Source organism: Pristis pectinata, chromosome 20, assembly GCF_009764475.1.
Source record: "Pristis pectinata isolate sPriPec2 chromosome 20, sPriPec2.1.pri, whole genome shotgun sequence".
NCBI lineage: Eukaryota > Metazoa > Chordata > Chondrichthyes > Rhinopristiformes > Pristidae > Pristis > Pristis pectinata.
The window spans coordinates 32574464-32600355 of record NC_067424.1 but is presented as its reverse complement, the minus strand read 5'-3'; the positions used below and the strand labels follow the sequence as shown (position 1 = coordinate 32600355).

The 25892-nt window shown below is 46.5% G+C and overlaps 1 protein-coding gene across 2 annotated transcripts in view; it reads left to right on the top strand.

Annotated features, from left to right (window-relative positions):
* Nucleotides 1–25892, top strand: part of smpd2b (sphingomyelin phosphodiesterase 2b) — a 37711-nt gene that overhangs the window by 223 nt on the left and 11596 nt on the right. Inside the window, exons 1-8 of one of the 2 annotated variants that reach the window (XM_052034736.1) lie at nt 936–981; nt 8140–8223; nt 18250–18346; nt 20937–21013; nt 23095–23188; nt 23798–23887; nt 24373–24455; nt 24541–24673. In XM_052034736.1, the coding sequence (XP_051890696.1) occupies nt 8174–8223; nt 18250–18346; nt 20937–21013; nt 23095–23188; nt 23798–23887; nt 24373–24455; nt 24541–24673 (624 nt within the window). In that variant the 5' untranslated portion in view covers nt 936–981; nt 8140–8173. Of the gene's footprint in view, nt 1–935; nt 982–8139; nt 8224–18249; nt 18347–20936; nt 21014–23094; nt 23189–23797; nt 23888–24372; nt 24456–24540; nt 24674–25892 lie in introns of those variants that run through there. The other variant, XM_052034734.1, reaches the window with a different exon arrangement.

Sequence of the window (25892 nt, the reverse complement as noted above, 5' to 3'; positions counted from 1 at the left end):
ACTGCAGGCCGGCTGGGAGCGGCAGTCCCGGGGCAGCGTCGATCCGAGGGGCCGGGGAAGCAGCGGGAGGGTTGCCAGCGCTTTGCCCGCGGTGCGGTGGGTCGGTGTCAGCCGCTCCCCGGGCTGGGTGGACGGGGCGCCCCTTGGGTCGGGACAAGCGATGCTCGGGGACCTGGACGCCCAGTCTCGGCTGATGCATCTGGTGCAGTGCTGAGGGACAGATGCACCCTCAGCAGTGCCGACTGTTGCTTTGTTCATTGATGTCCACTCGGAGGAGGTTGTCTTTGTCAAAGCAGACGGTGGATTCCTACCCACCCCAAGTGATTAAGGGTGGCTGATGTTATTTTTTTCAATGCATCGTTGTCAAATGTGACATTTTTCCAAAGCATCGTTGTCAAATTTAGCATTTTCCCCCACTGCATTGCTGCCAAAGTTAGCATTTTCCCCCACTGCATTGCTGCCAAAGTTAGCATTTCCCCCACTGCATTGCTGCCAAAGTTAGCATTTCCCCCCCCACTGCATTGCTGCCAAAGTTAGCATTTCCCCCCCCCACTGCATTGCTGCCAAAGTTAGCATTTCCCCCCCAATGCATTGCTGCCAAAGTTAGCATTTTCCCCCCAATGCATTGCTGCCAAAGTTAGCATTTTCCCCCCAATGCATTGCTGCCAAAGTTAGCATTTTTCCCCCAATGCATTGCTGCCAAAGTTAGCATTTTCCCCCCAATGCATCGCTGTTCAAAGTTGGCAATTTTCCAAATGCATCGCTGTCAAAGTTGGCATTTTTCCCTCCGTTTCTGGTTTGCCCTTGTGAAGGCTGTGGTCAGCGCGAGGTCCATGGAGTGATGATGCTGCCACATTAGAGAGAGAGAGAAAATACGGTATACGTGCGACGATTTTGTGTGCAGTCACTGGCTGCTTGCAGTTGGATGCTATTGAGAGCTGGGTACGCTAGCCAGCGATTTGCTGCATCTTCATATTTTGGGTAGGCAATGTATGGAAAAACTATAACAGAATGGTTTCAAAACTGGTTTAATACTAGTAGTCATAGATTTAAGAATTGATTGGGCTTTGTTTTGCTTTATGCTTTATTCTTAACAGCTGCTCTTGTTTTTCTTGCTTTGGCATTTTGCATCAATGACCTTTGAATCAGCATTTTTTTAATATTGCTAAAACTGTTGCCTCGTACAAATGCCTAGCCTAAGTTCAAGGTTTAGCCATAGACCAATCTTGCAGCTTTTTGGTTTGCCAAGCCAGATGCCAGCAGTTTAATTCAAAGTCTGCATTAACCAGTTCCAGGCAGGGTCATTGTAGGAGTCCATTGTAGAGCATTGTAGGACCATTGCAAAGATGTATTCTTTCAAAGAAAAGTTGGGTTGAAATATTTATCCATCAGCTAAGAGTCATGCTGTGCCTAAATTAATAGTAATGTCTTCCATTTGCTGCAACTGTGAGCACATTTCAAATATTGGCTCTTCAGTGTTCTTGGCGTTCTAGGGGATATGAAAGGGTCTGTTTAAATGAAAGATTCTTTGGTCTACAAATCATTCTGACAATGCTTCATAAATTCTTGCATTTTTTTTAGTAGTTGAAGTGTCTATTTAAATGATTCCATGGCACTATTCAAATAAAGATCCTACAGCACTATTCAAAGAAAAGTACAGAAGTTCTCCCTGGTGCCTTCAACCAATATTTGCCCCCCACCTATGTCAAGAACAGATTGCAGATAGCAATGAAATAACAATCTAGCAAAGTTTACTACACCTCAGCAGAGTCTGCACTTCAAAAAATACTTAATTGGCTGTCATGTGCTTTGTGATTACTGATGTCATGGCAGATTTTTTAAATGTTCTGACATGAAACTACTGACATATCACACCATGTGTCTGGGAGTAGACTGTAAGAATATTGCTATGCTTTCACTTTACCACTCTATATCTATTAAAACCAAGAGCAAAATGAGAACAATTGGTTTACATCGTGTTCTGGGGAGGGAAAGCCTGTCTCTCTCATCATGCTCTCAAAGTCTTTCTCAATATTGCTGATGATTAAAGCTTCTGAAACAGATGCTTTGTCAGAGCAGGGACTGATACAAGTGCAGTCTCGGGCTTCTTTCCGGCAGGCCCAAGGTTAAGGAGAAAAATAGAAGGTAGTGGCGTGTGATAGGCTGAGACCTCTGATATCTGGCAGATCACTTGTAACAAATGGATACTTGTAGAATATGAGGATTGCTTTTGGCTGTAAAGGAACCATAACTGCCAAGATCTGCTTTTACTTGTAAAAAAAAGGAAGAAGGGTTGCATTCTAAAAGCAAAGGTATGTGAAGTCTTAAAGAGACCATCTTCATGATTTTATATTAAATCTAGGTATGTTAAGGTTTGGACACTGGTTAGGAGTGTTTAAGAAGTTGTATTGATGGCAAGTAAGGTTAAGCATACAGACTGTCATTGTGCACACCTAGATAAAGGTGAAGAGGTATCCAACAGATTGAGCTATACCCTAAATAGGCAAAGGAATTTTGGAGCAACAAACAAGATGCTGGAGGAACTCAGCGGGTCAGGCAGCATCTGTGGAGAGAAATGGACAGTCGACGTTTTGGGTTGAGACCCTTCATCTGGACTGCTATTTGGATGTGGAAAGAACTTTGGATGTGGGGAGTGTGCTGAGGTGGTGAACAACATTAATATAGTGTTGTGGAACCATTTTCAAGGCAATTAGGACTTTTCCCTGCCTCCAGCGTGATCTGTGTCAAGTATTCACTCTCCTCAAACTTCTCCTCTGGCAGTCCTTTGGGGATGAAGATGATTGGCTTGCACTCTCGTTTTGGGTGTTCTGAAATGGCTGATCAAGCCCATGTTGGACCTGCAGGCTTTCCACAGATGGGCCAATAGGTGCTTGTTGTGTCACTGTTCCAGGCACCAGTAGTCTACAGTGCCTTTTTAGATGATGACTACTTTGGATGAAAATTGTTCTTTAGGAGCATTGGGAGAGGGTTTTCTGATCTGTCTGATAGACCAGCTTAAGGCTGAAAGCCAAAGTAACTAATTTTCTCAAGATCCAGTGTTGTGATAGGCCCATGGCATCTAGACTTCCTATCCAGTATTGTGACTGTTCAGGAGTTAGCTGACCTCAGCTGTTCCTCTGCTATTTCCTGTAAAATAACCCCCTTGCCTTTAAGGACCTGGGTTCTTTTCTTATCCCCATCTCCAGAGATTCTGGATTTTTTAAAATCGTAAGTGGAAGTCCTTCTTGTGAGCTTGGGCTCGATGCTGGTTTTAAGTCTGCATTAGTTCAGTCCCCATTGAACGCATTGGGAAGGAGTGTAAAGTGGTCTGTCTGTTAGATCCAGTGAATGAAACTTACTGCCAGGGCAACTGCTGACCTGCTGTCTAAATACAGAAAATGTCAGAGTCATTGAATTACTGAGTGTTATTGGTGATATGTTGATGACATATTTAACCAGGAAATGATAGTGGATCCCTGCAATGACATTAATGAGTAGGGAGTTATGATTAAATCCAATCATCTTTGTGTCCTGTAACCATCAGTTTTACGGTAGGGCAAATATAAAGAGTCTAAACCATGTGTCTCTCTTGAAAAGTCAATCAGTAAAAAATATTCCCATGCATTAACATTTCTTTAATGTTCTATGTACAGAAAGATAATCCAAGATTTTTTTTTGTAGAAATGACAATAACAGTTTGTATCTATACAGCTCTTCTAACATATCAAAACACACCAAAGTGATGCACAAAATGGCTATCAAACAAAATCTTACTTAGAGCCATAAACATTTGCAGAATAAGTGACTAAAATTGTGGTGGAAGAGAGAGCTTTAGAATTGTATCTTAAAGGAGAGCAAGGTGGAGAGATCTTTTTTAGGAAAAAAGAAATTTCACAGTTTGGGGGTCAAAAATGATATTTGGGAATTAAGAGCTGTTAGAATGAGGAAGAGTTTTTTTAGGTGTTGGTGCATGAGTTTCAGAAGAAGGGAGCAGTCAGTGCTTGTTAGGGTAAAATGGGAAACAAACAATTCAGTAATAATGTTGAAAAGGAATTAGGTATATTTAATATGAAAGAAATGCAGAGCAATGGGGAAAGAGTATATCACAATGTAGAAGTCATTCAAAAAGCTAACACAAGCATAATGGCCTGAATGGCCCACGCTATTATATGATAGTAATATCATCAGATTTTTATGAGCAAATGATTTAATGTATTATCTGGAGTATAACCTCTTTCCCAATACTGGACTGAACTGTCAACCTGATCTTAAGTTTAAATGTTGATATTAGGCCAAAAACAACAAAATTATTTAAAGCAACACACAAAATGCTGGAGGAACACAGTGGATCAGGCAGCATCTATGGAGGGAAATGGACAGTCTAGACCCTCCATCAGGACTGGAGAGAAAGAGGGGAGATAGCTAGTATACGACGGTGAGGGGAGGGGTGGAGCAAGAGCAGGTGGGTGATAGGTGGATCCAGGTGAGGTGGTGATAGGCAGCTGAGGGAGGGGGCAGAGTGGGAATGATGTAAGAAGCTGGGAGGTGATAGGTGGAAGTGACAAAGGGCTGAAGAAGATGATATCTGATCGGAGAGGACAGTGGACCATGGAATAAAGGGGAGGAGGTGAGGAGGGGAACCAGCGGGTTGAAGGTGAGGGTGATGGCAGATTGAGGTGATGGGGCTGGTGGGATAAGGGAAAACAAAGGGGGGACAGAGGGGAGTAGTTACTGGAAGTTAGAGAAATCGATGTTCATGCCACCAGGCTGGAGACTGCCAAGGTGGAATATGAGGTGCTGTTCCTCTAATCTGTGTCTAGCCTTAACTTGGCACAGTAGGGGAGGCCGTGGACAGACATGTCGGTGTGGGAATGGGAAGCGGAATTGAAGTGGGTGGCCACTGGGAGATCCTGGCTGTTACAGCGGACGGAGCGAAGGTGCTCAATGAAGTGATCCCCCAATCTGTGTCAGATCTCACTGATGTAGAGGAGGCCACACCAGATGCAATAAATGACACTGATGGATTCACATGTGAGGGACTGCCTCACCTGGAAGGACTGTTTAGGGTCCCCCCCCCTCCCCATTTTCCCTTATCCCACTAGCCCCCATCACCCCATCTTTTTACGCCTCTCCCACCCCCTTGATCTGCCCATCACCCACACCTTCCTCCGGTTCCCCTCCTCACCTCCTTCCCTTTATTTCATGGTCCACTATCCTCTTTCCTATCAGATTCCACCTTTTTCAGCCCTTCCACCTATCACCTCCCAGCTTCTTACATCACTCCCACTCTCCCCCTCCGTCACCTGCCTATCTCTCACCTTGATCCACCTATCATCTGCCAGCTCTTGGTTCACCTCCTCCACCACCCCCCCCCCCCCCCCCCACCACCCTTTTATACTGGCTATCTCCCCTCTTTCTGCATTGGGGAGCATGCCTTATGAAAGCAGGTTGAGGGAACTCAGCCTTTTCTCCTTGGAGCAACGGAGGATGAGGGGGTACCTGACAGAGGTGTATAAGGTGATGGGAGGCATTGATCATGTGGATAGTCAGAGGCTTTTTCCCAAGGCTGAAATGGTTGCCACAAAAGGACATGGGTTTAAGGTGCTGGGGAGTAGATACAGAGGAGATGTCAGGGGTAAGTTTTTTACTCAGAGTGGTGAGTGCATGGAATGGGCTGCTGGCAATGGTGGTGGAGACAGATACGATAGGGTCTTTCAGGAGACTTTTGGATAGGTATATGGAGCTTAGAAAAATGAGGGCTATGGGTAAGCCTAGTAATTTCTAAGGTAGGGACATGTTCGGCACAGCTTTGTGAGCCGAAGGGCCTGAATTGTGCTGTAGGTTTTCTGTTTCTTTCCGGTCCTGATGAAGGATCTCAACCTGAAACGTCGACCGTCCATTTCCCTCCACAGATGCTGCCTGACCCACTGAGTTCCTCCAGCATTTTGGGTGTTGCTCCAGATTTCCAGCATCTACAGTCTTTCTTGTGTCTCCAAAATTATTTAAGGGCATGGTGCTGTAGGGACATGAAGCAAATAGCTCTTTAGTTATGCACTTACAGACTTGATATATGTTTGTGAAGTTGTGGGGGTGGAGGGCAGCCATCTATGGGGAGGGTGTGTAGGAGGTAGGGATGGATGAGTGTTTATGCGGTGAGGGGCAGGGGGATCTATGTACATGTGTCAGCATTAAAGAACGGTACTGATGATGCCGAAGAGATCACCTTGACATATCTGGTGGTGATATTTTTACCAGTGGTAGTCCCTCTGGCATCTACCTCGTTTACCAACATTTTAGTATCTCAGTCAGAGATCTCTATGCCCTCTCCAGCTCCTCTTCCCTGCCAGCCCGAAAGTGTGTTGCTGTAGAGGCTGACTCTGCGCTGATTGCAAGGTGGCAGCTACGATCATTCACACAGTGTTCACTCTGGGGCTTTCACAGCCACAATTTAATGCTACTTTTTGAGTAGAAGACACTTTGAACTGTTGCACACTGCATCTGACCAGTTTCATGATTTTATTGTGGCAGGGCAGGTGTGATATGGTGCCAGTGGTACACGCAATGTTTTAACGCACTAAAAAAGGAAAAATCCAATTCTGAGACAATTATGTTCTTAGAACAAAGACTGTTCTTGTCAGACTAATCTTTATTTTCTGAATTATCGATGTGTCCTGACTTTTCAGCAGCGGTTTTATTTAATCCATCCGATTATGTGTTGGCTGAGTGTGACCCACCCCAGAGAAAGTGAGGAATTGGTTGTCAGGTCAGGTGTGCTTGTTTCCAATGGACTGCATGGTGTACACTCCTGAGTGATTCATTCCATGTCGTGCAGGTGGTGGAGATCTTGGGAGGCACCTCCAGCTGATCTCACTCATGGTGGAATTTGCTAAGTACGACATATGAAGAATTTCATCAGAAGCCTGAGATGATACTTTCACATTCCATTACCTGCAGCCCTTTTGTTGCCTCTGGCTATCATCTCACAGCCTCTGTTGCTATGTCCAGCCTCTCCTCCTCCATCTGTCAAATACCCCTCCTCGCCCTGCCAGCACTTGCTCCACCCCTTCCCCCTCACCTCTTTATACTGGTCATTTCCCCTGTACTCCTTCAGTCCAGATGAAGGGTCTCGACCCAAAACATCAATTGTCCATTTAAGATAAGATATTTATTTATTAGTCACATGAAACGCACAGTGAAATGCATCTTTTTGCGTGACTGAGAATGTGCTGGGGGCAGCCCGCAAGTGTCGCCACGCTTCTGGCGCCAACAGAGCACGCCCACAACTCCTAACCCGTACGTCTTTTTGGAATGTGGGAGGAAACCGGAGCACCCGTAGGAAACCCACGCAGACACACGGGGATGCTGCCTGTCCTGCCGAGTTCCTCCAGCAGTTTGTTTTTTACTTTCAGCCCTTGTGTACTTTTAGGCACAGGTTCTTCCACGAAGTAATTTCAACAGCGTCAGCATCGTTGATGGAAGAGGATACGCGGTAAAGCAATGCAGGAAGGATGTGCCGGGATCCTGCAGTGGTTGGATGGGGAAACCAGTGATCTTTTGGATTCAAATAGTGTAGCCCCAATGCTGCACTATTGACTAATAACAGGGGAGAGGGTTGGGCTTGAGGAGACTAGAGGCTCGGTACTGTGGAGAAGAGCTCAAGCAGCACTTCCCAAAGAAGCGGAGATTGTGTGGAATGATGTAATTTTAAACCAGTGCTTGATGTGAAATCCAAGAACTTCGTTCGACGGCGATGAATGTTGCCTGTGAGGAAAATGGTGGAGGAAAGGGATAGGTTGGGGAAATATTGCCCCACTGGTGGGTTGAGTGTTCATCGGCATCTTTAAGGAATCTGAGTGTCTCTACCCAGTCCCAGGTATTAGGAAAAATAGAGCAAAGAAAGGTGAATGTAAGGCATGATATCAAAGGGTAATGTGGGTGAATGTACGTTACAAAAAAATTGATGTCATTTTACACATTAGCATTTTAAGTGGAGGGAAGGGGAAGAGATCCAGCTTTCGGTGAAAATTGGCGTGAGCTGTGAAGTAAACTGTCAAAGGTTTGTGCTGTCTTGCATGCTGTATCAGATAAACAGAGGCCATATGCTTCAAAAATGCAAACATCTTTTTGTGTTTTTTTTAGTGTCTGCAGAGTTTGTCCTTGTTAACCTGGTACCATGTCGGAGTCACTGGCTGCAAGGTTCAGAGTGTTCACTCTCAATTGCTGGTAAGGCTCGGTGTTTTACAGCTGTTTACAGTGCAGAGCAATCTGTTCAAATTACACTGTGATCATTTTAAAAGATTGTGACCAGTTCTCTCAAACATTTCCTTGATTCTCCTGCGTCAGTCTTGTGCTCAATGTATTCACTTCTTGCATCTTCCTGTATAGTTTTACATGTGAAAAGAAAGTTTATCAAATTCTCCAGATAATTGGCAAAGGACCAAACGGAAGATAAAGAGTAGGTTATTAGGATCGTAATTGCATTGACTGCAAGGGCGTTGGAAGAAAATTCAATATCATAAAAGCAAAACGTTATGGATTAAAAATTAAGAATACTCAGCAAATTGGGCAGCATCTGTGGAGAAAGAATCAGGGTTACCTTTTTGTGTTTGGTAACCTTTTGTCAGAACCTAATGAAAGAGTTCTGATGAAAAGGATAACTCTTGTTCCTCTGCACAGATGCTGCTCACCTGTTAAGTATTTCCAGCATTTTCTATTTCTATTTGAAACCAATACAGTAATGGCTTTCAGAGGGATATTTGGTGTGTTCTTGTAAATCAAAAATTTGCAAAGTATGGGGAAAGAAGGGAGAATTGAGATGGATTGAAAAGCTTTCAAATCTCCAGAACAATCACCATGGTTGAAATGATTCTTTCTGTGCTGTAGTTCTATGAGTTAACATTTTATTGCAGGGTGTTTTTCCCAAGTGCTTTAAATGTGTATTTTAATCCTTCTGTGCAATATGGTGGTAGCAGCTTGATTAGTACTCCATCACTACCCTATAGTCATTCCTTTCACCACTGGCACATCATCACCATGGTGTGTGCCACCACAGTGTGTGCCATCTACAAAAAGCACCACTGTCACTGGATTAGGCTACTCCAGCAGCATTTCCCAAACCTACCTCAAAGCAGCTAGTGTCAAGGAGGACAAGGGCAATGGCATAAAGGAGCCACACCACATCCCGATTCCCTTCCTAACCTGGAAATGTATTGTTGTACCGTAGCCGAACACAGCGCATTGCTGAAAGGAAGACTCAGAGACATGGAGGCTGAACCGGAGCACACTTTACTGAGTAAAACGTCCCCGATGTAAAACGTGCGCATGCGCACAAAAATACCCTAGAGCCTCTCCGGCGGATGTGACGTAAGGTTCCTGCCGGAAGGCCTGCCCCATGCTTAGTCTACGACGCGGTCCTGCGCGTCCGCCGATGGCGGTTTGAGTTCCGTGAGTACCGGCCACTACACCACCCCCACCCGCACGAAACGTCCATCAGGGACATGGGACCCCCGAGTCTGTCTCTCCCTCTCGGGTGGCCTGCCCTACCGCTGCAGTGAGGGTACCTTCACCAGCTGCTCAATGTCCAAATGCACTGGTTTGAGGCGGTCCACTGTGAAAGTCTCCTTGCGGCCACCCACCTCCGCAACACACGTAGATCCGTTGTGCCGGATCACCTTGAAGGATCCTTTGTACGGCCTCTGTAGAGGTGACTTGTGCATGCCCCTGTGAATGAAAACGTACTCACAGTCCCGGAGGTCCTTAGGGATAAAGGACGGTGCAGTGCCATGTCTGGAGGTCGGAACTGGTGCCAGGGTCCCTACCTTGTCCCGCAGCCTCGTCAGCACGTCTGCCAGCATCCCTGCTGGACCTTGGGCCTCTGGCACGAACTCGCCCGGGACCGTCAGGGGAGTGCCAGAGACTAACTCCGCCAAGGAGGTGCCCAGGTCCTCCTTGGGTGCCTTGTGGATGCCCAGTAAAACCCAGGGGAGCTCATCTCTCCAGTTGGGCCCTCTGAGGCACGCCATCAGGGCTGACTTAAGGTGCCTGTGGAATCACTCGACCAAACCATTGGACTGTGGGTGGTACGCCATGGTGTGATGTAACCGGCTGCCCAGGAGCTGCGCCAGTGCTGTCCACAAACCTGACGTGAACTGTTCCCCTCTGTTGGAGGTGATGTCCGCTGGGAGTCCGAACCTGGCAATCCAGTTTGTGATGAGCATCCTGGCGCAGGATTCGGTGGACATGTCTGCTAGTGGCACGGCCTCCCGCCATCTTGTGAACCTGTCGACCATAGTAAAGATATATCTGGTGCCCTGGGAGACGGGCAGGGGGCAGACGATGTCCACGTGGATGTGCTGAAGCCTCCCGAGCGTCGGCTGGAACTGCTGGAGGGGGGCCTTCACATGCCACTGGACTTTGACAGTCTGGCAGTGTACGCAGATCCTAGCCCAGTGTCCGACCTGCTTGCGCAAACCGTGCCAAACGAATTTGTCCGTTACCAATTTGATAGACGCCCGGATGGACGGGTGGGCCAGGCCGTGTAGCATGTTGAACACCCGTTGCCTCCATGCTGCTGGTACCACAGGCCGAGGTCTGCCAGTAGACGTGTCGCATAGGAGCCAAACCGCTGTCGGGCCAATGGGGACGTCCTCCAACTGGAGTCCTGAAACGGCGGTGCGGTAGGCTGGGATCTCTGTGTTCGCTTGTCGCGCCTGCGCCAGCGCCAGCGCCGTGTAGTCAATCCCTGGGGCTGTGGTGATGACTGAATGGATGCGGGGGCGGGACAGCGTGTCAGCGACCACGTTGTTCTTCCCTGTGATGTGATGGACATCTGTGGTGAACTCCGAAATAAAGGAGAGGTGCCTCTGCTGCCGAGCCGACCATGGGTCCGATACCTTTGCAAGGGCGAAGGTGAGGGGCTTGTGGTCTGTATACACAGTGAAATCCCTTCCTTCGAGGAAATACCGGAAGTGCCGGATAGCTAGGTAGAGCACTAGCAACTCCCTGTCAAAAGCGTTGAACTTAACCTCCGGTGGTCACAGGTGTTGGCTGAAAAAGGTGAGCAGTCGCCACTGGCCCTCGACAAGCTGCTCCAGGACTCCGCCAACCGCCGTGTTGGAAGCGTTGACTGTGAGCGCTGTGGGTACATCGACTCTCGGGTGTACTAGGAGGGCCGCCCTCGCCAACGCCTCTTTGGCCCGCTCGAAAGCCTCCGTGGACTCTGCGTCCCATGCCACCTCTTTGGCCTTGCTGGCCATCAGACCGAACAAGGGTCTCATGATGCGCGCCGCCACCAGCACGAACCAATGGTAGAAATTTACCATCCCCACAAACTCTTGCAGGCCCTTGACCGTGCTGGGTTTGGGAAACTGGCGGATGGCCTGGACCTTGTCTGGTAGAGGGGTGGCTTCATGCTGGTTGACCCTGTGGCCCAAGAAGTCGATCTCCGTCAGCCCGAACTGGCACTTCACCGGGTTGATTGCCAGTCCGTGGTCGCTCAGGCACTGGCAGAGTTGGTGCAAATGTGCCACATGCTCTTTACGTGACTTGCTGGCCACCAGGATATTGTCTAGGTAGATGAAGACGAAATCCAGGCCTCACCCCACCGAGTCCATAAGCCTCTGGAAAGTCTGGGCAGCGTTCTTGAGGCCGAAAGACATCCTTAGGAATTCGAACAACCCGAAGGGGGTGATGAGAGCTCTCTTGGGCACATTGTTGGGGTGCACAGGGATCTGATGGTACCCCCGGACCAGATCGATTTTTGAAAAGATGGTCGCCCCATGGAGGTTTGCCGTGAAATCCTGGATGTGGGGCAACGGGTATCGGTCAGCAGTTGTGGCGTCATTGAGTCTCCTGTAGTTCCCGCAGGGCCTCCAACCTCCTACAGACTTGGGCACCGTGTGCAGCGGAGATGCCCAAGGGCTGTCCGAGCGGCGGATGATCCCTATCTTCTCCATCTTAGGGAACTCCACCTTGGCGAGGTGGAGCTTGTCAGGTGGGAGCCTACGGGCTCGGGCGTGCAGCAGTAGTCCTTGTGTGGGGATGTGGTGCTGCACGCCGTGCTTGGGACCGGTAGTGGAGAACTGTGGGGTGATGATGGAGGGGAAATCCGCCAGCAGCCTGGCGAACTCATCACCTGAGAGTGTGACGGAGTCTAGCTGGAGGGCCAGGAACTGGGCTTCTCCGAGCTGGAAGGTCTGGAATGTCTCAGCGTGGACCAAACGCCGGCCCTTCAGGTCGACCAGAAGACGGTTGGCCCATAGGAAATCCGCCCCTAGTAACGGCCGTGACACCGCTGCTACAGTGAAGGTCCAGGTAAAACAGCTGGGCCCGAAACGCAGCGGGATGGTACGCGAGCCGTACGTCCGGATGGTGGTGCCATTCGCAGCGGTGAGGTTGGGCCCTGGGGCCACGTTACGGGTGTCCATGTGGGGGGGGGGGGGGGGGAGGACACGGATTTCGGCCCCGGTGTCCATCAGGAAATGTCACCTGGAGTGTCAGCCCCAAAGGAACAGGAGGCTGTCGGAATGGCCAGCCGTCGAAGCCAGTAGCGACGGCTGGCCCCAGCGTTTCCCGGAAAGGTACACGGTGGACGGCAGCGGCGCGTGTTTGACCACAATCTCTGATGGTAAAAACACCATTGATCTGAACCCTCATCCTTGTCCCCCGTGGGTCTCAGTGGCTTCGGTTGTGGGGTCTTGGCCTTAGGCTGCGCGGTCGTGGTTAGGCAGATGGAAGCCGCTCCCTGCTGCTTACTCTGCCACAAAATGTCCGCCCTGGCCGCGAGGCTGCACAGGTCACTGAAATCTTCACCCGCGAGGAGGAGGCAAATGTCCCCTGGCAGTTGCTCGAGGAACAACTGCTCGAATAAAAGGCAGGGCATATGGCCATCCATGAGCGCCAGCATGCCGTCCATCAGCTCGGATGGCTTGCATTCACCCAGGCCATCCATGTGCAGAAGCTGCGCGGCTCGTTCGCGGTGGGAGAGTCCGAAAGTGCAGATGAGGAGTGCCTTGATCTTAACGTACCTGTCCTCCATTGGTGCAGGAAGTTGATGATCCAGCCTGCCATGTCCTGGTCGAGCATGCTGACCACGTAGTAGTACCACGTGGCATCGGCTGTAATGCCTCTGATACTGAACTGGGCCTCAGCCTGCTTGAACCAAACATGGGGCTGAGTGACCCAGAAAGTCGGGAGCTTGAGTGAGACTGCGTTGTGCAAGTTGTTGGAATTCATGTCGCGGGTTCCAGATGCCGTCTGGAAGCGTCAGGGTCACCAAATGTAGCCAAACGTGGCACGTTGCTGAAAGGAAAACTCAGATGTGGAGGCTGAACCGGAGCACACTTAACTGAGACAAGTAAAACGCACGCCCAAAAGTACCCGAGAGCCTCTACGGCGGACGTGACGTAAGGTTCCTACCGGAAGACCTGCCCCGCGGTTAGTCTACGATGCGCAGCCGCCGATGGCGGTTCAAATTCCGTGAGTACGGGCCACTACAGTACCTTCATTGCCACTGGGTCCAAACCCTGCAACTCCCCACCGAACTGCATTGTGGAAGTAGGTTCACCAGCGATTCAAGGCAGCAGCTCACGACCACCTTCTCTGAGGAGGAGGTGTGCTGGCCTTCCCAGTGACACCCATATCCCAAAAAATGTCTGATATATGAAACTTATTCCCAACAACCACAGCAACACAAACTTTGCAAGTCTGCTTGCAGTTTCATGTGATTGGGTGAAACAGGAAGGGAAAAGTATGGGCACCATGCTGTAACCCATTGCTGCACTACTTCCTTTTAAAACCAGTCGATGAGTTCTGTCTGCAGTTATTGTTCAAAGTACATCACTGATGGAACCATGTATTTATCTCAGATTGCATAGAATCTACAGCAGAGAAATGGACTGCTAGCTCCATATGGAATTGGTTTGTTATTGTCACGTACTAGGATACAGTGAAAGACTTAGTTTTGCATGCCATCTATACAGATCATTTCAAAACATAAGTACATTGAGGTAGTACAAGGTGAAAGCAATAACAATGCAGAATATGGTGCTGCAGTTACAGAGAAAATGCAGTGCAGGTAAACAAGATGTAAGGGTCATTACAAGGTAGATTGTGAGGTCAAGAGTTCATTATTAAAGTACAGGAAGTCCATTCAAGAGTCTTATAACAGTGAGATAAAAGCTGTCCTTGAGTCTGGTGGTGCGTGTTTTTAAGCTTTTGTATCTTCTGCCCGATGGAAGGGGGGAGAAGAGAGAATGTCTGGGGTGGGAGGAGTCTTGGATTATGCTGGCTGCTTTTCAGAGGCAGTGAGAAGTATAGACATTCTGTTCCAAATGGTTTCTGCTCCATCTGAACTACCTCCTGCCTCACTTGCATCACCCCTTTAACACATCTTTTATTCCTTTCTTCAAGTGCCTATGTAGTTTCCCCTAAATGCATCTGTGTTAATCATCTCATCTGCTCCTCTGGTAGCAAATTCCATGTGTTAGAGATGCTCTGGATAAAGACGTTTCTCCTTGGTGGATTTATTAATGACTGTCTAAAATTTTGGAAGATTCAGCTTAGTCCATGGTTGGGTTATGTGGCAAAAAGCTGTTTGACTGCAGCTTCAAAATAGAATGGAGGATGTCCACAGCTAACCTTTAATTGCTGCTGAGTTGACGATTCAGAAAGGTGTAGCATTCGTCTTTATTGTAGTTGTGAAATCGTGTACCAGCTTTGTTGGTAAAGGCAGGAAACATGACATCTTTGGGTCTGTCTTCTGTGAACAGCTGCTCATTCTGCGTGCAGAACAGGGACCGACTGCATTTTGAGTCCTATTAAATTGCATTAAATGTTGCAGTGTTAGCTGGTCCTACACAGTTTGGATCTGACAGTCTTGCTTTTCTATTTCTTTTGTCATTGAGTGGAGATCGGCTTGTACAGAAGATTGACAATCCTGAATTGGACTGTAGGCTGATCTCTGACCCCATTTTTTTTCCCCCATTGCCCCAATCCCCAAACAGCCCAGACAGTGTCTGATTTATAAGGCTGAAGGTGTGATTACCAACCAACTTGTTGAAAATCTCTAATGCCTCTAATTATAGAACAGAAATGAATTTGCACAGACTTGCAGGCAAGCATTAAGAAAAAAACGTGTGATGTGAATCTTTCATGGTAGTGTCCTGCATTTGTCAGAAGAGTTACCTTAGAAAAAATTAAAAGGAAGTCTCTGCGTTAGCAACGACTTGCTGCTAATGGAATTCAAAGAGGGGACAAGGAGGCTGCATTTGATTGGCAGCTCTCCTTTCTGATTGCTGTGAATATTGCCTAAGAATAGCCAGAGTTTCAATCTGCAGACTCATCAGCCTTGAGTGTGCTGTTTCTATTGCCACCTCACTGCTCGTCCTTATCACCTGCAGTCTGTTTTCCTCTTGTGCAACAAGACCCATTGCATCGTCCCAACTTCCGCATCTGCACAAAGTACAATGAGAATCATAGGATATGACCGTAACTGGGTGCACAAAGAATAGAGTAAGACCACGAGCAAAATCCAACAAGCAAACAAACAAGCTAAGGATATGGCCATGTCCTTAGATCCTGCACAAATCAGCTGATGGGGGTGTTTGCAGACATTTTTAACCTCTCCCTACTTCAGTCTGAGGTTCCCACCTGCTATAAGAAGACCACTATCATCCTGGTACCTGAGAAAAACAAGGTAACTCTGCTTAATGATTACCACCTGGTGGCTCTGACATCCACCTTCATGAAGTGCTTTGAGAGGCTGGTCATGGCATGCATTAACTCCAGCCTCCCAGACAACCTTAACCCACTGCAATTTACCTGTCACCAAACACAGGTCCACAACAAACACCATCTCCCTGCCCCTACGCTCAACTCTGGAGCATCTGGACAGTAAACGCACTTGCATTAGACTATTGTCTATTGACTGCAGCTCCACTTTCGATACTATAATTCCAAGCAAACTCATCTCCAAGATCCTAGACCTGGGACTCAACACCTCCATTTGCAATGTAATCTTTGACTTCCTGACCAACAGACCACAATCAGTAAGGATAGGCAGTAACACCTCCAGCACGATTATTCTCAACACTGGTGCTCCACAAGGCTGCGTCCTCAGCCCCCACTACTCTACTCCCTATACGCTCATGACTGCTTGGCCATGCTCTGCTCTAACTCCATCTACAAGTTTGCAGGTGACACCACCATAGTGGGCCGAATCTCAAATAACAATGTCAGAGTACAGGAAGGAAATGGAGAGCTTAGTATCATAGTGTTAACATAGTAACAACAACCTTTTCCTCAAAGTCAGCAAAACAAATGTCAGCTGGTCATGGACTTAAGGAAGTGGGGCTGTGCACATGCTCCTCTTTACATCAACGGTGCTGAGGTCAGGAGGGTTGAGAGTTTCAAGTTCTAAGGAACATCAATAGCCTGTCCTGGTCTAACCACATAGATGCCGTGGGCAAGAAAGCACACCAGCACCTCTACTTCCTCAGGAGGTAAAGAAATTTGGCATGTCCCCTTTGACCCCTGCCGATTTTCATAGATGCACCATAGAAAGCATCCTATCTGGATACATCATGGCTTGGTGTGGCAACTGCTCTGCCCGAGACCACAAGAAACTGCAGGGAGTTGTGGACACAGCTCAGCAAATCACAGAAAATAGCCTCCCCTCCATGGAGTCTGTCTACACTTCTCGCTGCCTCGGTAAAGCAGCCAACGTAATCGAAGACCCTACCCACACCCCAACATTTTCTCTCCCCCCCCCCCCCATTATAAGGCTATTAAATGGTCCCCAAGTACGATAAGGTGGACTCTTGACCTGACAATCTACCTCATCATGGCCTTGCACTTTATTGTCCACCTGCACTGCACTTTCTCTGTAACTGTAACACTTTATTCTGCATTCTGTTATTGTTTCCCTTGTATTCCCTCGATGTGATGAAATGATCTGTATGGATGACATGCAAAACACAAAGTTTTTCACTGGACCTTGGTTTATTATTGTCACATGTACCAATTTACCAATCTATATACAAAATGGAATCTAAACATGCTCAAAGGGGCTGTGAGCACTAATATGTGGGAAAGGAGAGTAGGGCAAACAAGTGTAGGGTGGGATTCTGATAAAGAGAATAAATTCAGGATTGGTGTGAGTAAAACTGCAGTCTGAACATTGAAGTAGTTACGAACAGTTGAGAAATAAGGGGTAAATTCCTTAACAACCTTGATATGGATTTTAATTGTTATAGGCTCCCTTCTATTAATTAGCATGTAAAATTTAAGAATAATATTCAACAGTTCGTGATTTCACTAGCAGTTTGATACTTGGCCTTGCAGACGAGGAAGGTCCCTGGTTTCATCCAGTATATTTGCAGGGTTATCAGCCCTCAGCCTGGGTGGGAATGTGAGGTCAACAACTGGCTCTGATGCCCTTGGGCTGGGTGGGAAAATGATTAGACGAGGTTCCTGAGCAAAGGAGTCAGATAGCTTGGTCAATCCCTAGACCTTGCCTTGAACCCTAATAGAATAGAGGTGTGCATAGTTATTGGAAGAGTCTGGCTTGCTCAATAGTGCACTAGTTTTATCATTATCTTTGTTGCAATCTGAATGGCCACTTGAGTAAGGTAATGAAAAATTGTCAAAGACTAGCATGCCTCGGTACCTTTGGGTGAAAAGAAAAAGAGGTCCCTGTGTCAGTTTCTCTTTCAGGCCCTTTAGAAATTTCTAAAATGCAACAACCCATCAGTTCCTTAGGAAACGTAATTCTCCTTGGGTCTAGTCTAAGTGGAGGGAAAAGGCTCTGGAAGCCAAGCCCACTGCTATAAGAGGTTCGGTGTGTTTACAATAGCATCTCTGTTTCACCTTTTGGTTTATCATATCTGGCTTAAAAACCTACTTGGAGACGCAAGAAATTCTGCAGATGCTGGAATCTGGAACAATACACAAAAAGTGCTGGAGGAACTCAGCAGGTCGGGCAGCATCCACAAAGGGAAATAAACAGTCGACGTTTTGGGCCGAGACCCTTCATCAGGACTGGAAAGAAAGAGGGCAGAAGCCAGAATAAGAAGGTGGGGGAAGTTCCTCCAGCACTTCTTGTGTACTAAAACCCTACTTGTATGTTTTGCAGAGGCATAGATTGTTGAGCTCCGCTGTCTTTGATGTACAAGTCTTCAATTGCAAGAGGTATTGTTGTAATATACTATATACCAAACGATCTGTTCTCACTGTGCCCTACCTTTGTTACAGGGGAATCCGCTACGTCAGCAAGCACTGCAGGGAGCGCTATGAAATGATTGTCCAGTTATTGAGTCAGGAGAAGTATGATGTGGTCCTCCTGCAGGAGGTAGGTTTCATTTCCCCACTATTATCTTTCCTACTGTGTTCAGCAATCTGTTTGCCCTTCTGGTTTTCAGTCAGCTGCTTGGAGTCCTTTGTGGTCCACCTACATGGACAATGTAGAGAAAAGAAGACAAAATTGGAACAGACACAATCTTTAAAAACTCCTAGGATTGTATCTAGGTTGTTGGGATCTATATACTATAACACTGCTGAGTCTTAACTGCTTGAAGAAGTCAAAGTGGCCAATTTCAGTGGGTGAGAATCTCCTTGGAGTTGGGAAAATTTGTTGTTAAATTACTAATGTTTGCATAATCACAGTTTTTAAGTCTTGCTGTGTCAGGTAAGTTATGGGATATAGTTTCCTGTTTCCAATTTTCTCATTGAAAAGAACCCTGGTAAACAAAAGTACATATGATCAATCCTCCGACACCCATTACAGAAGGCAACCATCAGTAGTAAATAAATACGAACATTTTCCATGACTAAAAAACAATTACAGTTGCACTCCTAGCAATACTTTGAGCTCGCCAACAACTGGGCAATTCAGTAAAGACTTTGAGCTGGATTGTCCTAGATCTGGCTCCCTGCCTATCCTCTCCACTTGATGGCATGAACCTTTTTTGGAAATGGAAGTCCGGTGAAGCTGACCTTCCAAGCCCAAGACTTGCCTCACAAAGTGTGGTAGGCTATGAGAACCTGGGACCTCAGATCCTGTAGCCAGACCCCAGAATTGTCAACTTACAGTTGTCATGGATCATTAGAACTGTCTTTAAATGTCTCAGAGTGAGAAACACGTAAAAGCTGTTGAAACATTCCTGATTCTGAAATAAGATCCTGGGTAATAATTGAAATATAAAGTAAATGAAAATGGGTAAACTGCTCAACTCCACTTACTGTCTCAGGCACCCCATTTATTTATTTGAATAGGTTTGTGCTTCTTATGTTAGATATCCTCATTATAGAACTGAGCGATGGGATGCTGTGCACCTAACCCCTCTCTTCTGTGTGTGTTTGCCCCACAGCTGGACTCCAGTGAGTCCAGTGGCAGAGCAGCAGATCAAATACACCTGTGTCCCAGTGTGCAGATGCAAAGGTTGGAGTGAGCAGAACAGTGAGCAGCGGATGGCAGGCAGTGCCCTTGATCTGACCTTTTTTTAAAATCTCAGTTACATAGTCTGGTTCTAATTGTTAGTTTGAAGTTTGGGAAGATAGCTTGCTTGTGTCAGCCAAATCATTTTACAACCACAGCATACTCGTTATAGCTTGTGTGAACTCTAATGGCAGATCTCCCCTGATATTGGAGACACAAGAGATTGCAGACATTGCAATTTGGAACAACACACAAAGTGCTGAAGGAACTCCATCCAGATGAAGGGTCTCGACCTGAAACGTCGACTGTCCCTTTCCCTCCATTGATGAAACCTGACTGGCTGAGTTCCTCCAGCACTTTGTGCGTTGCTCCCCTGATATTACTGGGTATGAATCAATCTGAACACTGTTTCAGAGCATTAGGGGCTTTGTTCATAGTAAGTAATAGAACATGTGTCATAGAGAGACACAAGATGTAAATAGGTCCATTGGCTCACGAAGTCTGCTTCAACCATCGACCATCCATTTACTCTAATCCTGCATTAATCCCATTATTTTAATTCTCCCCATATTGTCATCACTCCCCCCTGATCTTATCACTCACCTGCACCCTAAGGGCAATTAACCCACCAATGTGCGTGTCTTTAAGATGTGAGAGGAAACCAGGACAAGCACCCAGAGGAAACTCCACACAGACAGGACCCAGCGTAAGGATTGAACCAGGTCTCTGGCGCTGTGATGCAGCAGTTCTACTAGCTTCCCCACTCTGCACTGTGAGGGGGTTTACACCTATAAATATTGTAAGAGCTTTTATATTTCATCAAGGCTTTTTCTGAAATTCAGCTCCCTTTCAATTAGTATCATACTATCAGGGCTGCAAAGGTGGGCGAAGGCTTCGAATCTGCCTCCATGTCACTGTGGAGAAGACATAAGGTGACTGAGGAAAATGGTTAAGCACGACAAAACAGAGGCAACAAACAATCCACTGGAAGAACTCAGCGGGTCGAGCAGCATCTGTGGGGGAAGGGATTGTCAATGTTTCGAGTTGAATCCCTGGTTCTTCTGTCTCTATTGCAAACAGAAAACCTTTCCCTAAGATTGTATACGCACATGACTGTAGAGAAGTTCCTGAGAATGAAGATAAACATTTCAGGCAGAATTAACTATGTTTGAGTGCTGAGACTTCTGTAGTTGAGCACAGTAGTGAATGCACAGAAGGGCCCCACAAATAAGGTCATTGATTTCAGCTGATCTGTTTTTGATGCTGGAATTGAAAAGGTATTAACCATTTCTTTGACCAGTATCTTTGGACTGCAAATGTGAAACCAGGGAACAAATGGAACTTTAATTTAACTTTCTACCCTGTTATTCAAACTTTCATTAGTTCCATGCTTCCCAGTGCCCCTGTCGTGGGGGTCAGCATAGATCATGTGCTTCTGCTTTCGGTGGGGGGGAGGGGGGGGGAGAAAAACAGCAAAAGAATAAGACTATTATTTTGCTTTTAGGTATGGAGTGAGCAGGACTATCACTTCTTGAGAAACAAGTTGACAAGTGCCCAGCCGTATTCAGTGTACTTCAGGAGGTATGCAGTTATATCTGTTGGAGAGATTGACAAATGAGCACATTAACTGGCTACAGAAGGATGCAGCTAGACTGACTTAGAAATTAAATGATGCAGTGTTAACCGGAACCCAGAGTGCTATTAATTTGAATTGTTTGAGGTTAAGATTACTCCCTTTGTTAATGTCAGACCATTGGGTACATGGCCCTCATTAACTGTAATATTAAAAACAAGAGATGTTATGCACTTCCAGCATTTTTTGCTCATTATAATGCTTGTTTTTCAGCCGTAACAGTGGCCCCTTTCTGCAACAGAGAACGATGAAGATAAAGAGATGGCCTCTATCGATAATTGAGCTTAATGATAACTGAACCATCTCCTTATATTCACTAGATATAAGGAGACAGCTTCCATCAGAACAAAGTAGATATAAAGATACAGCTGTTCTCTGTTAACAGCCAGAATCACAGACTGAATGGCTGGGTAAAGGGGAACCAGTAAATGTGTTTAAATTTTCAAAAGCTATTTGATAAGCTGCCTCATAAAAGTTTACTGAACAATACGTCATGGCTTTTGAGTAATTACATGGATTATGAGTTTACTCATTAATGGAAAACAGAGAGAGGATAATCAGTCGTTTTCAGATTGGCAGGCTGTAACTAGTGGTTTGCCGCAAAGATCAGTGCCAGGCCCACAACCATTTACAACTTTTGTTATTGATTCACATGAAGGGACTGAATGTACTATTGCCAAATTTAATGACAGTACAAAGTTGGCTGTAAAAGCAAATGGTGAGGAGGAAACAGTCTACAAAGGGATATGCATAGCTTTAGCAAGTCTGGCAGCTGGAATGTAATGTTGCAAAAAGTGTATTGCTCCAACTTGGTGGGAAGAATGGAAAAACAGAATATTGTGTACATGGAGAGAGAATAGGGAATCCTGCAGTTACAGAGGGACCTGGTGTCCTCGTACATGAAGCACAAAGTTAATTTGCAGGTACAGCTAGTAATTAGGATGGGAAATAGGTGATGGCGTACAGAAGTCGAGAAGTCACTGCGATGGTGCAGCATGTTGGTGAGATCACACCTGGAGTGCTATGTATGGTTTTGATGATATTTGAGGGACTTATTGCAGTGGAAGCTGTTCAGAGAATGCTCATGAGGTTGATTACTAGCATGAAGAGGTGGTGTTATGAGGAATGATTGAGGAGTTTGGGCCCACATTCGCAGGAATTTAGGAGAAGCTTGGTACTGGAAATGGCTGCCTTCTCCTTTTCCTTGTGTGGTGAACCAACCTCAACATTCTGTGGCAGAGTGCATAAGATTTACTGCAAAACTGCGCTCTGCTCCACTTGGAGTCTCCCATTATATTCCCTGTGACCCTTTCAGTTGCTTATGACATGCAGTAGGTGTGAGCACAGAGGATAAGGTTATTACAGAATGCATCTCCAAAGCCGTGCCCGCAACACAGCGGGCCTAATTTTAAGAGATGTGTGGATGGTGGGCTTGAGATTGAAATGGGCGGTGCACCTACAGATTTTGAGGACACGGGGTATCAAGGTACTGTTACTGGCGTAGCTTCCAGTGGCCCTGATATCCTGTCCAAGAGCTGATCAATTCACTGCCTATCTAGAACCATGAGAGGGAATTTGACAGCAGCGGGCTGCAGCCATCTTTAGGAAGGCTCTGGACGGGATGTGATCGAGATGGACACCCTGGGACCTGATCATGAGGGAGGTGGCGAGTTAACAGTGGAGGCGGAGGCGGCGATGCATTCCTGCTCTCCCTGGCCCACAAGGATTTTCTGAAAGGAAAAGGATATTTAAGACCTTTCTTGTCAATTAGTGCTTCTCAGTGGGGACCTGCTGGCAGTCTGTAGATAGCAAGATGTTCCTAACGAGTTAATAGTACATCACGATGCCAACAATGTCTCAGTTTCGCACAGTGGATGGATCATGTAATGATTTATATTTATATATCTAATTTTTAACAGCAGAATGAGGTCAGACTAATTCAGAAATCCATGTAGTGACTAATGTGAATTGGTGTGACCGTGCACTGTCATTAAGCCACTGTGCATGTGATCTGTTGGCTCTCTTTCAGCGGGGCCATAGGAAGCGGACTGTGTGTCTTCTCCAGATACAGAATAACCGACTCTTTCCTCTACCGCTACTCCTTGAATGGCTATCCTTACAAGGTATGGGGCAAGAGTTACCAGAAAAATTAAAAGCAAGCTTTTAATCAATAGAAGCTGTTTCTTGATTATTCCCCTGTTTATTCCATGTATTTCCACACACTGGTTTTAAAGTGCTCTCGCTCAGCTGGTTGAGGGAACAAAAACAAATAAACGGCCAAAGGAATAGAAATTGTGCTGAATTGAGAATCCCTGATTGTCATGTGATGCATCTGAACATTATCTCCTGCCTGCACCTCACTCTACTAAAAGCCTGTCTGGATTTAAAGTCCAGTCTTGCACAAAGAGTACTTGGCTAATATGCTCACATGTGACTTGTTTCCATGGAATTGCCAGTCTGAGGATGAGGGAGAAAACTTAGAAGAAAAGATCAGAAGAAAAGAATCTTGATGTCTTGCCCTGAACATTTTGTCAGCGAGTCTAATGAATAATTCTGATTACAGACAGCGTGTTAGATTTTAACTTGATGTCGTTCCATGGACTGTATGCAGCTCTGAAATCTGTAACAAAGCAAAGCTTCAAGTTGAGTTGAGCACTTGTAATGTGCATGGTTAAAGGACAGCATTTCTACAGTGATTAAAAAAAAAAATCCATAATCCTTCTGTCTTCTAGTTGCACCATGGCGACTGGTTTGGTGGGAAATCTGTTGGCCTGGTCATTCTGAAGGTCCAAGGCATCATCGTCCATGTTTATGTGACTCATGTAAGTGGTGGCTAAGTGTGAGGTGATTGTGTCAGGGTGAACAGGAACATAACAGGATACCACCTTTGGCACTTGCTCGTGTATGCAATTGCACAGCTTGCTCTATGTCTGCTCCTTGCTGCCATTTCATGTGGCTTCCTTGTTGTGCTTAGGTTTCCTTTTTTCAAAAAAAACATCACCTCACTCTCATTTCAGCCTACGTTACCACTTCTGCCTGGACTTTCTATCCATTAGTATAGTACTCACCCACTCTGCCTCTCTTGCTGCTCTCCCACTCCGTCCTCTTCACCCATGCATCCCATCACTCTTCTGTGTATCCCCTCGCTCCACACGTTTCCGCCCCTACCTTCCCTTCTCCAGCTCCTCACTAAACTCCTACCCATCCCGACACTTTGACCTCGCTGCTGCTGGTGTAGGATGTTGCTGCAGGGTGAAAGCTGAACTGTCCTGAGTTCAGGATCAAATGTGGCTCTTCTCTCCCGCAGCTTCACGCAGAGTATTGCAGGGAAAAGGATGACTATCTCCCCCACCGTTTGCTACAGGCTTGGGAGCTGGGGCAGTTCATACGGTAAGGAGTGTGCAATGCCAGCGACACTGATCCGAACTGGACCCTTCCAGTGAACCCTTTCAGCACTTCTTTCTTTGTTTCTCAGCCATACAGGCAAAACAGCTGATGTCACAATTTTGGGTGGAGATTTGAACATGCATCCCAGTGACCTGGGGAACCGCCTGTTACAGTGCTATACAGGGATGATGGACTCATTTGTAGAGACCGAAAAGTTTGAGGTAAGCATTTTCGTAAACTGTGGGCTTTTGCCTTTTTCACATCATCAGAATATTTGGATCCAGTGAAGTCCTATTTGAAATGTAGTATCATGAGATAAGATCTTTATTCGTCACATGTACGTCGAAACACACAGTGAAATGCATCCTTTGCGTAGAGTGTTCTGGGGGCAGCCCGCAAGTGTCGCCATGCTTCCGACGCCAACATAGCATGCCCAAAACTTCCTTACCCGTACGTCTTTGGAATGTGGGAGGAAACTGGAGCACCTGGAGGAAACTCACGCAGACACAGGGAGAATGTATAAACTCCTTACAGACAGCGGCCGGAATTGAACCTGGGTTGTTGGTGCTGTAATAGCGTTACGCTAACCGTTACACTACCGTCCCTGCCCAACATAGAATGCCTAACAGCCATTGATGCACAGTGTGCTCCACAAATAGCAATTGGGTCACCTCCAGGTTATCTTTTTGGTTGAGCGAAAAATATTTGGAAAATTCCTCCAACATAAAGTTTCACCTGAGAAGATGCAGCACTCCACCACTGCAGCACTGAGATAATCAGCCTGAATTATGTGCTCAGAGTTTTCAGTATCATTTGAACCTGCAACCTTATAATGATAGTAAAATTTCTGTTTTCTTTTGGAGAATTTACCTCCTCCTACTCAGGTTGCTGGACACCTGAATGGTTAGAAGGATCTGGTGAAAGTTCTGGATGTTAGGGTCATGTTTCGATACGTTATGGTGGAGGATAATTTATTGATTGTGTCATCCTGCCAGCAATGTGTAGCTTGCGTTGCAGATCAGTACACATTGTTTTCAGCTCTTGCACCAACAGGAAACCAATTTATCTGCCAAAAAGGCTGGGCCAGTGACAGTTCTTTTGTTAGCTGAGACTCAGTTGATAGCGCTGTGTTCTTTGAGACACAAGATTATGGGTTCAAGTCCAGCTCGAAATATGAATGCATAATCTAGGCTGACACAATACAGTGCAGAGTGAATATTAGAGCTGCTGACTTTTGGATGAGAGATTCAACCAATAAAGCACACCATTAAATAATATTCTGCCATTCTATTCCTCCTACTAAAGTGACTAACCATCTCTTTGTATATTATATGGGGGGCACAGTGGTGCAGCCAGTAGAGCTGCTGCCTCCCACTCCAGTGACCCGGGTTCAGTCCTGACCTCCAGCGCTGTCTGTATGGAGCTTCCAAGCTCCCCATG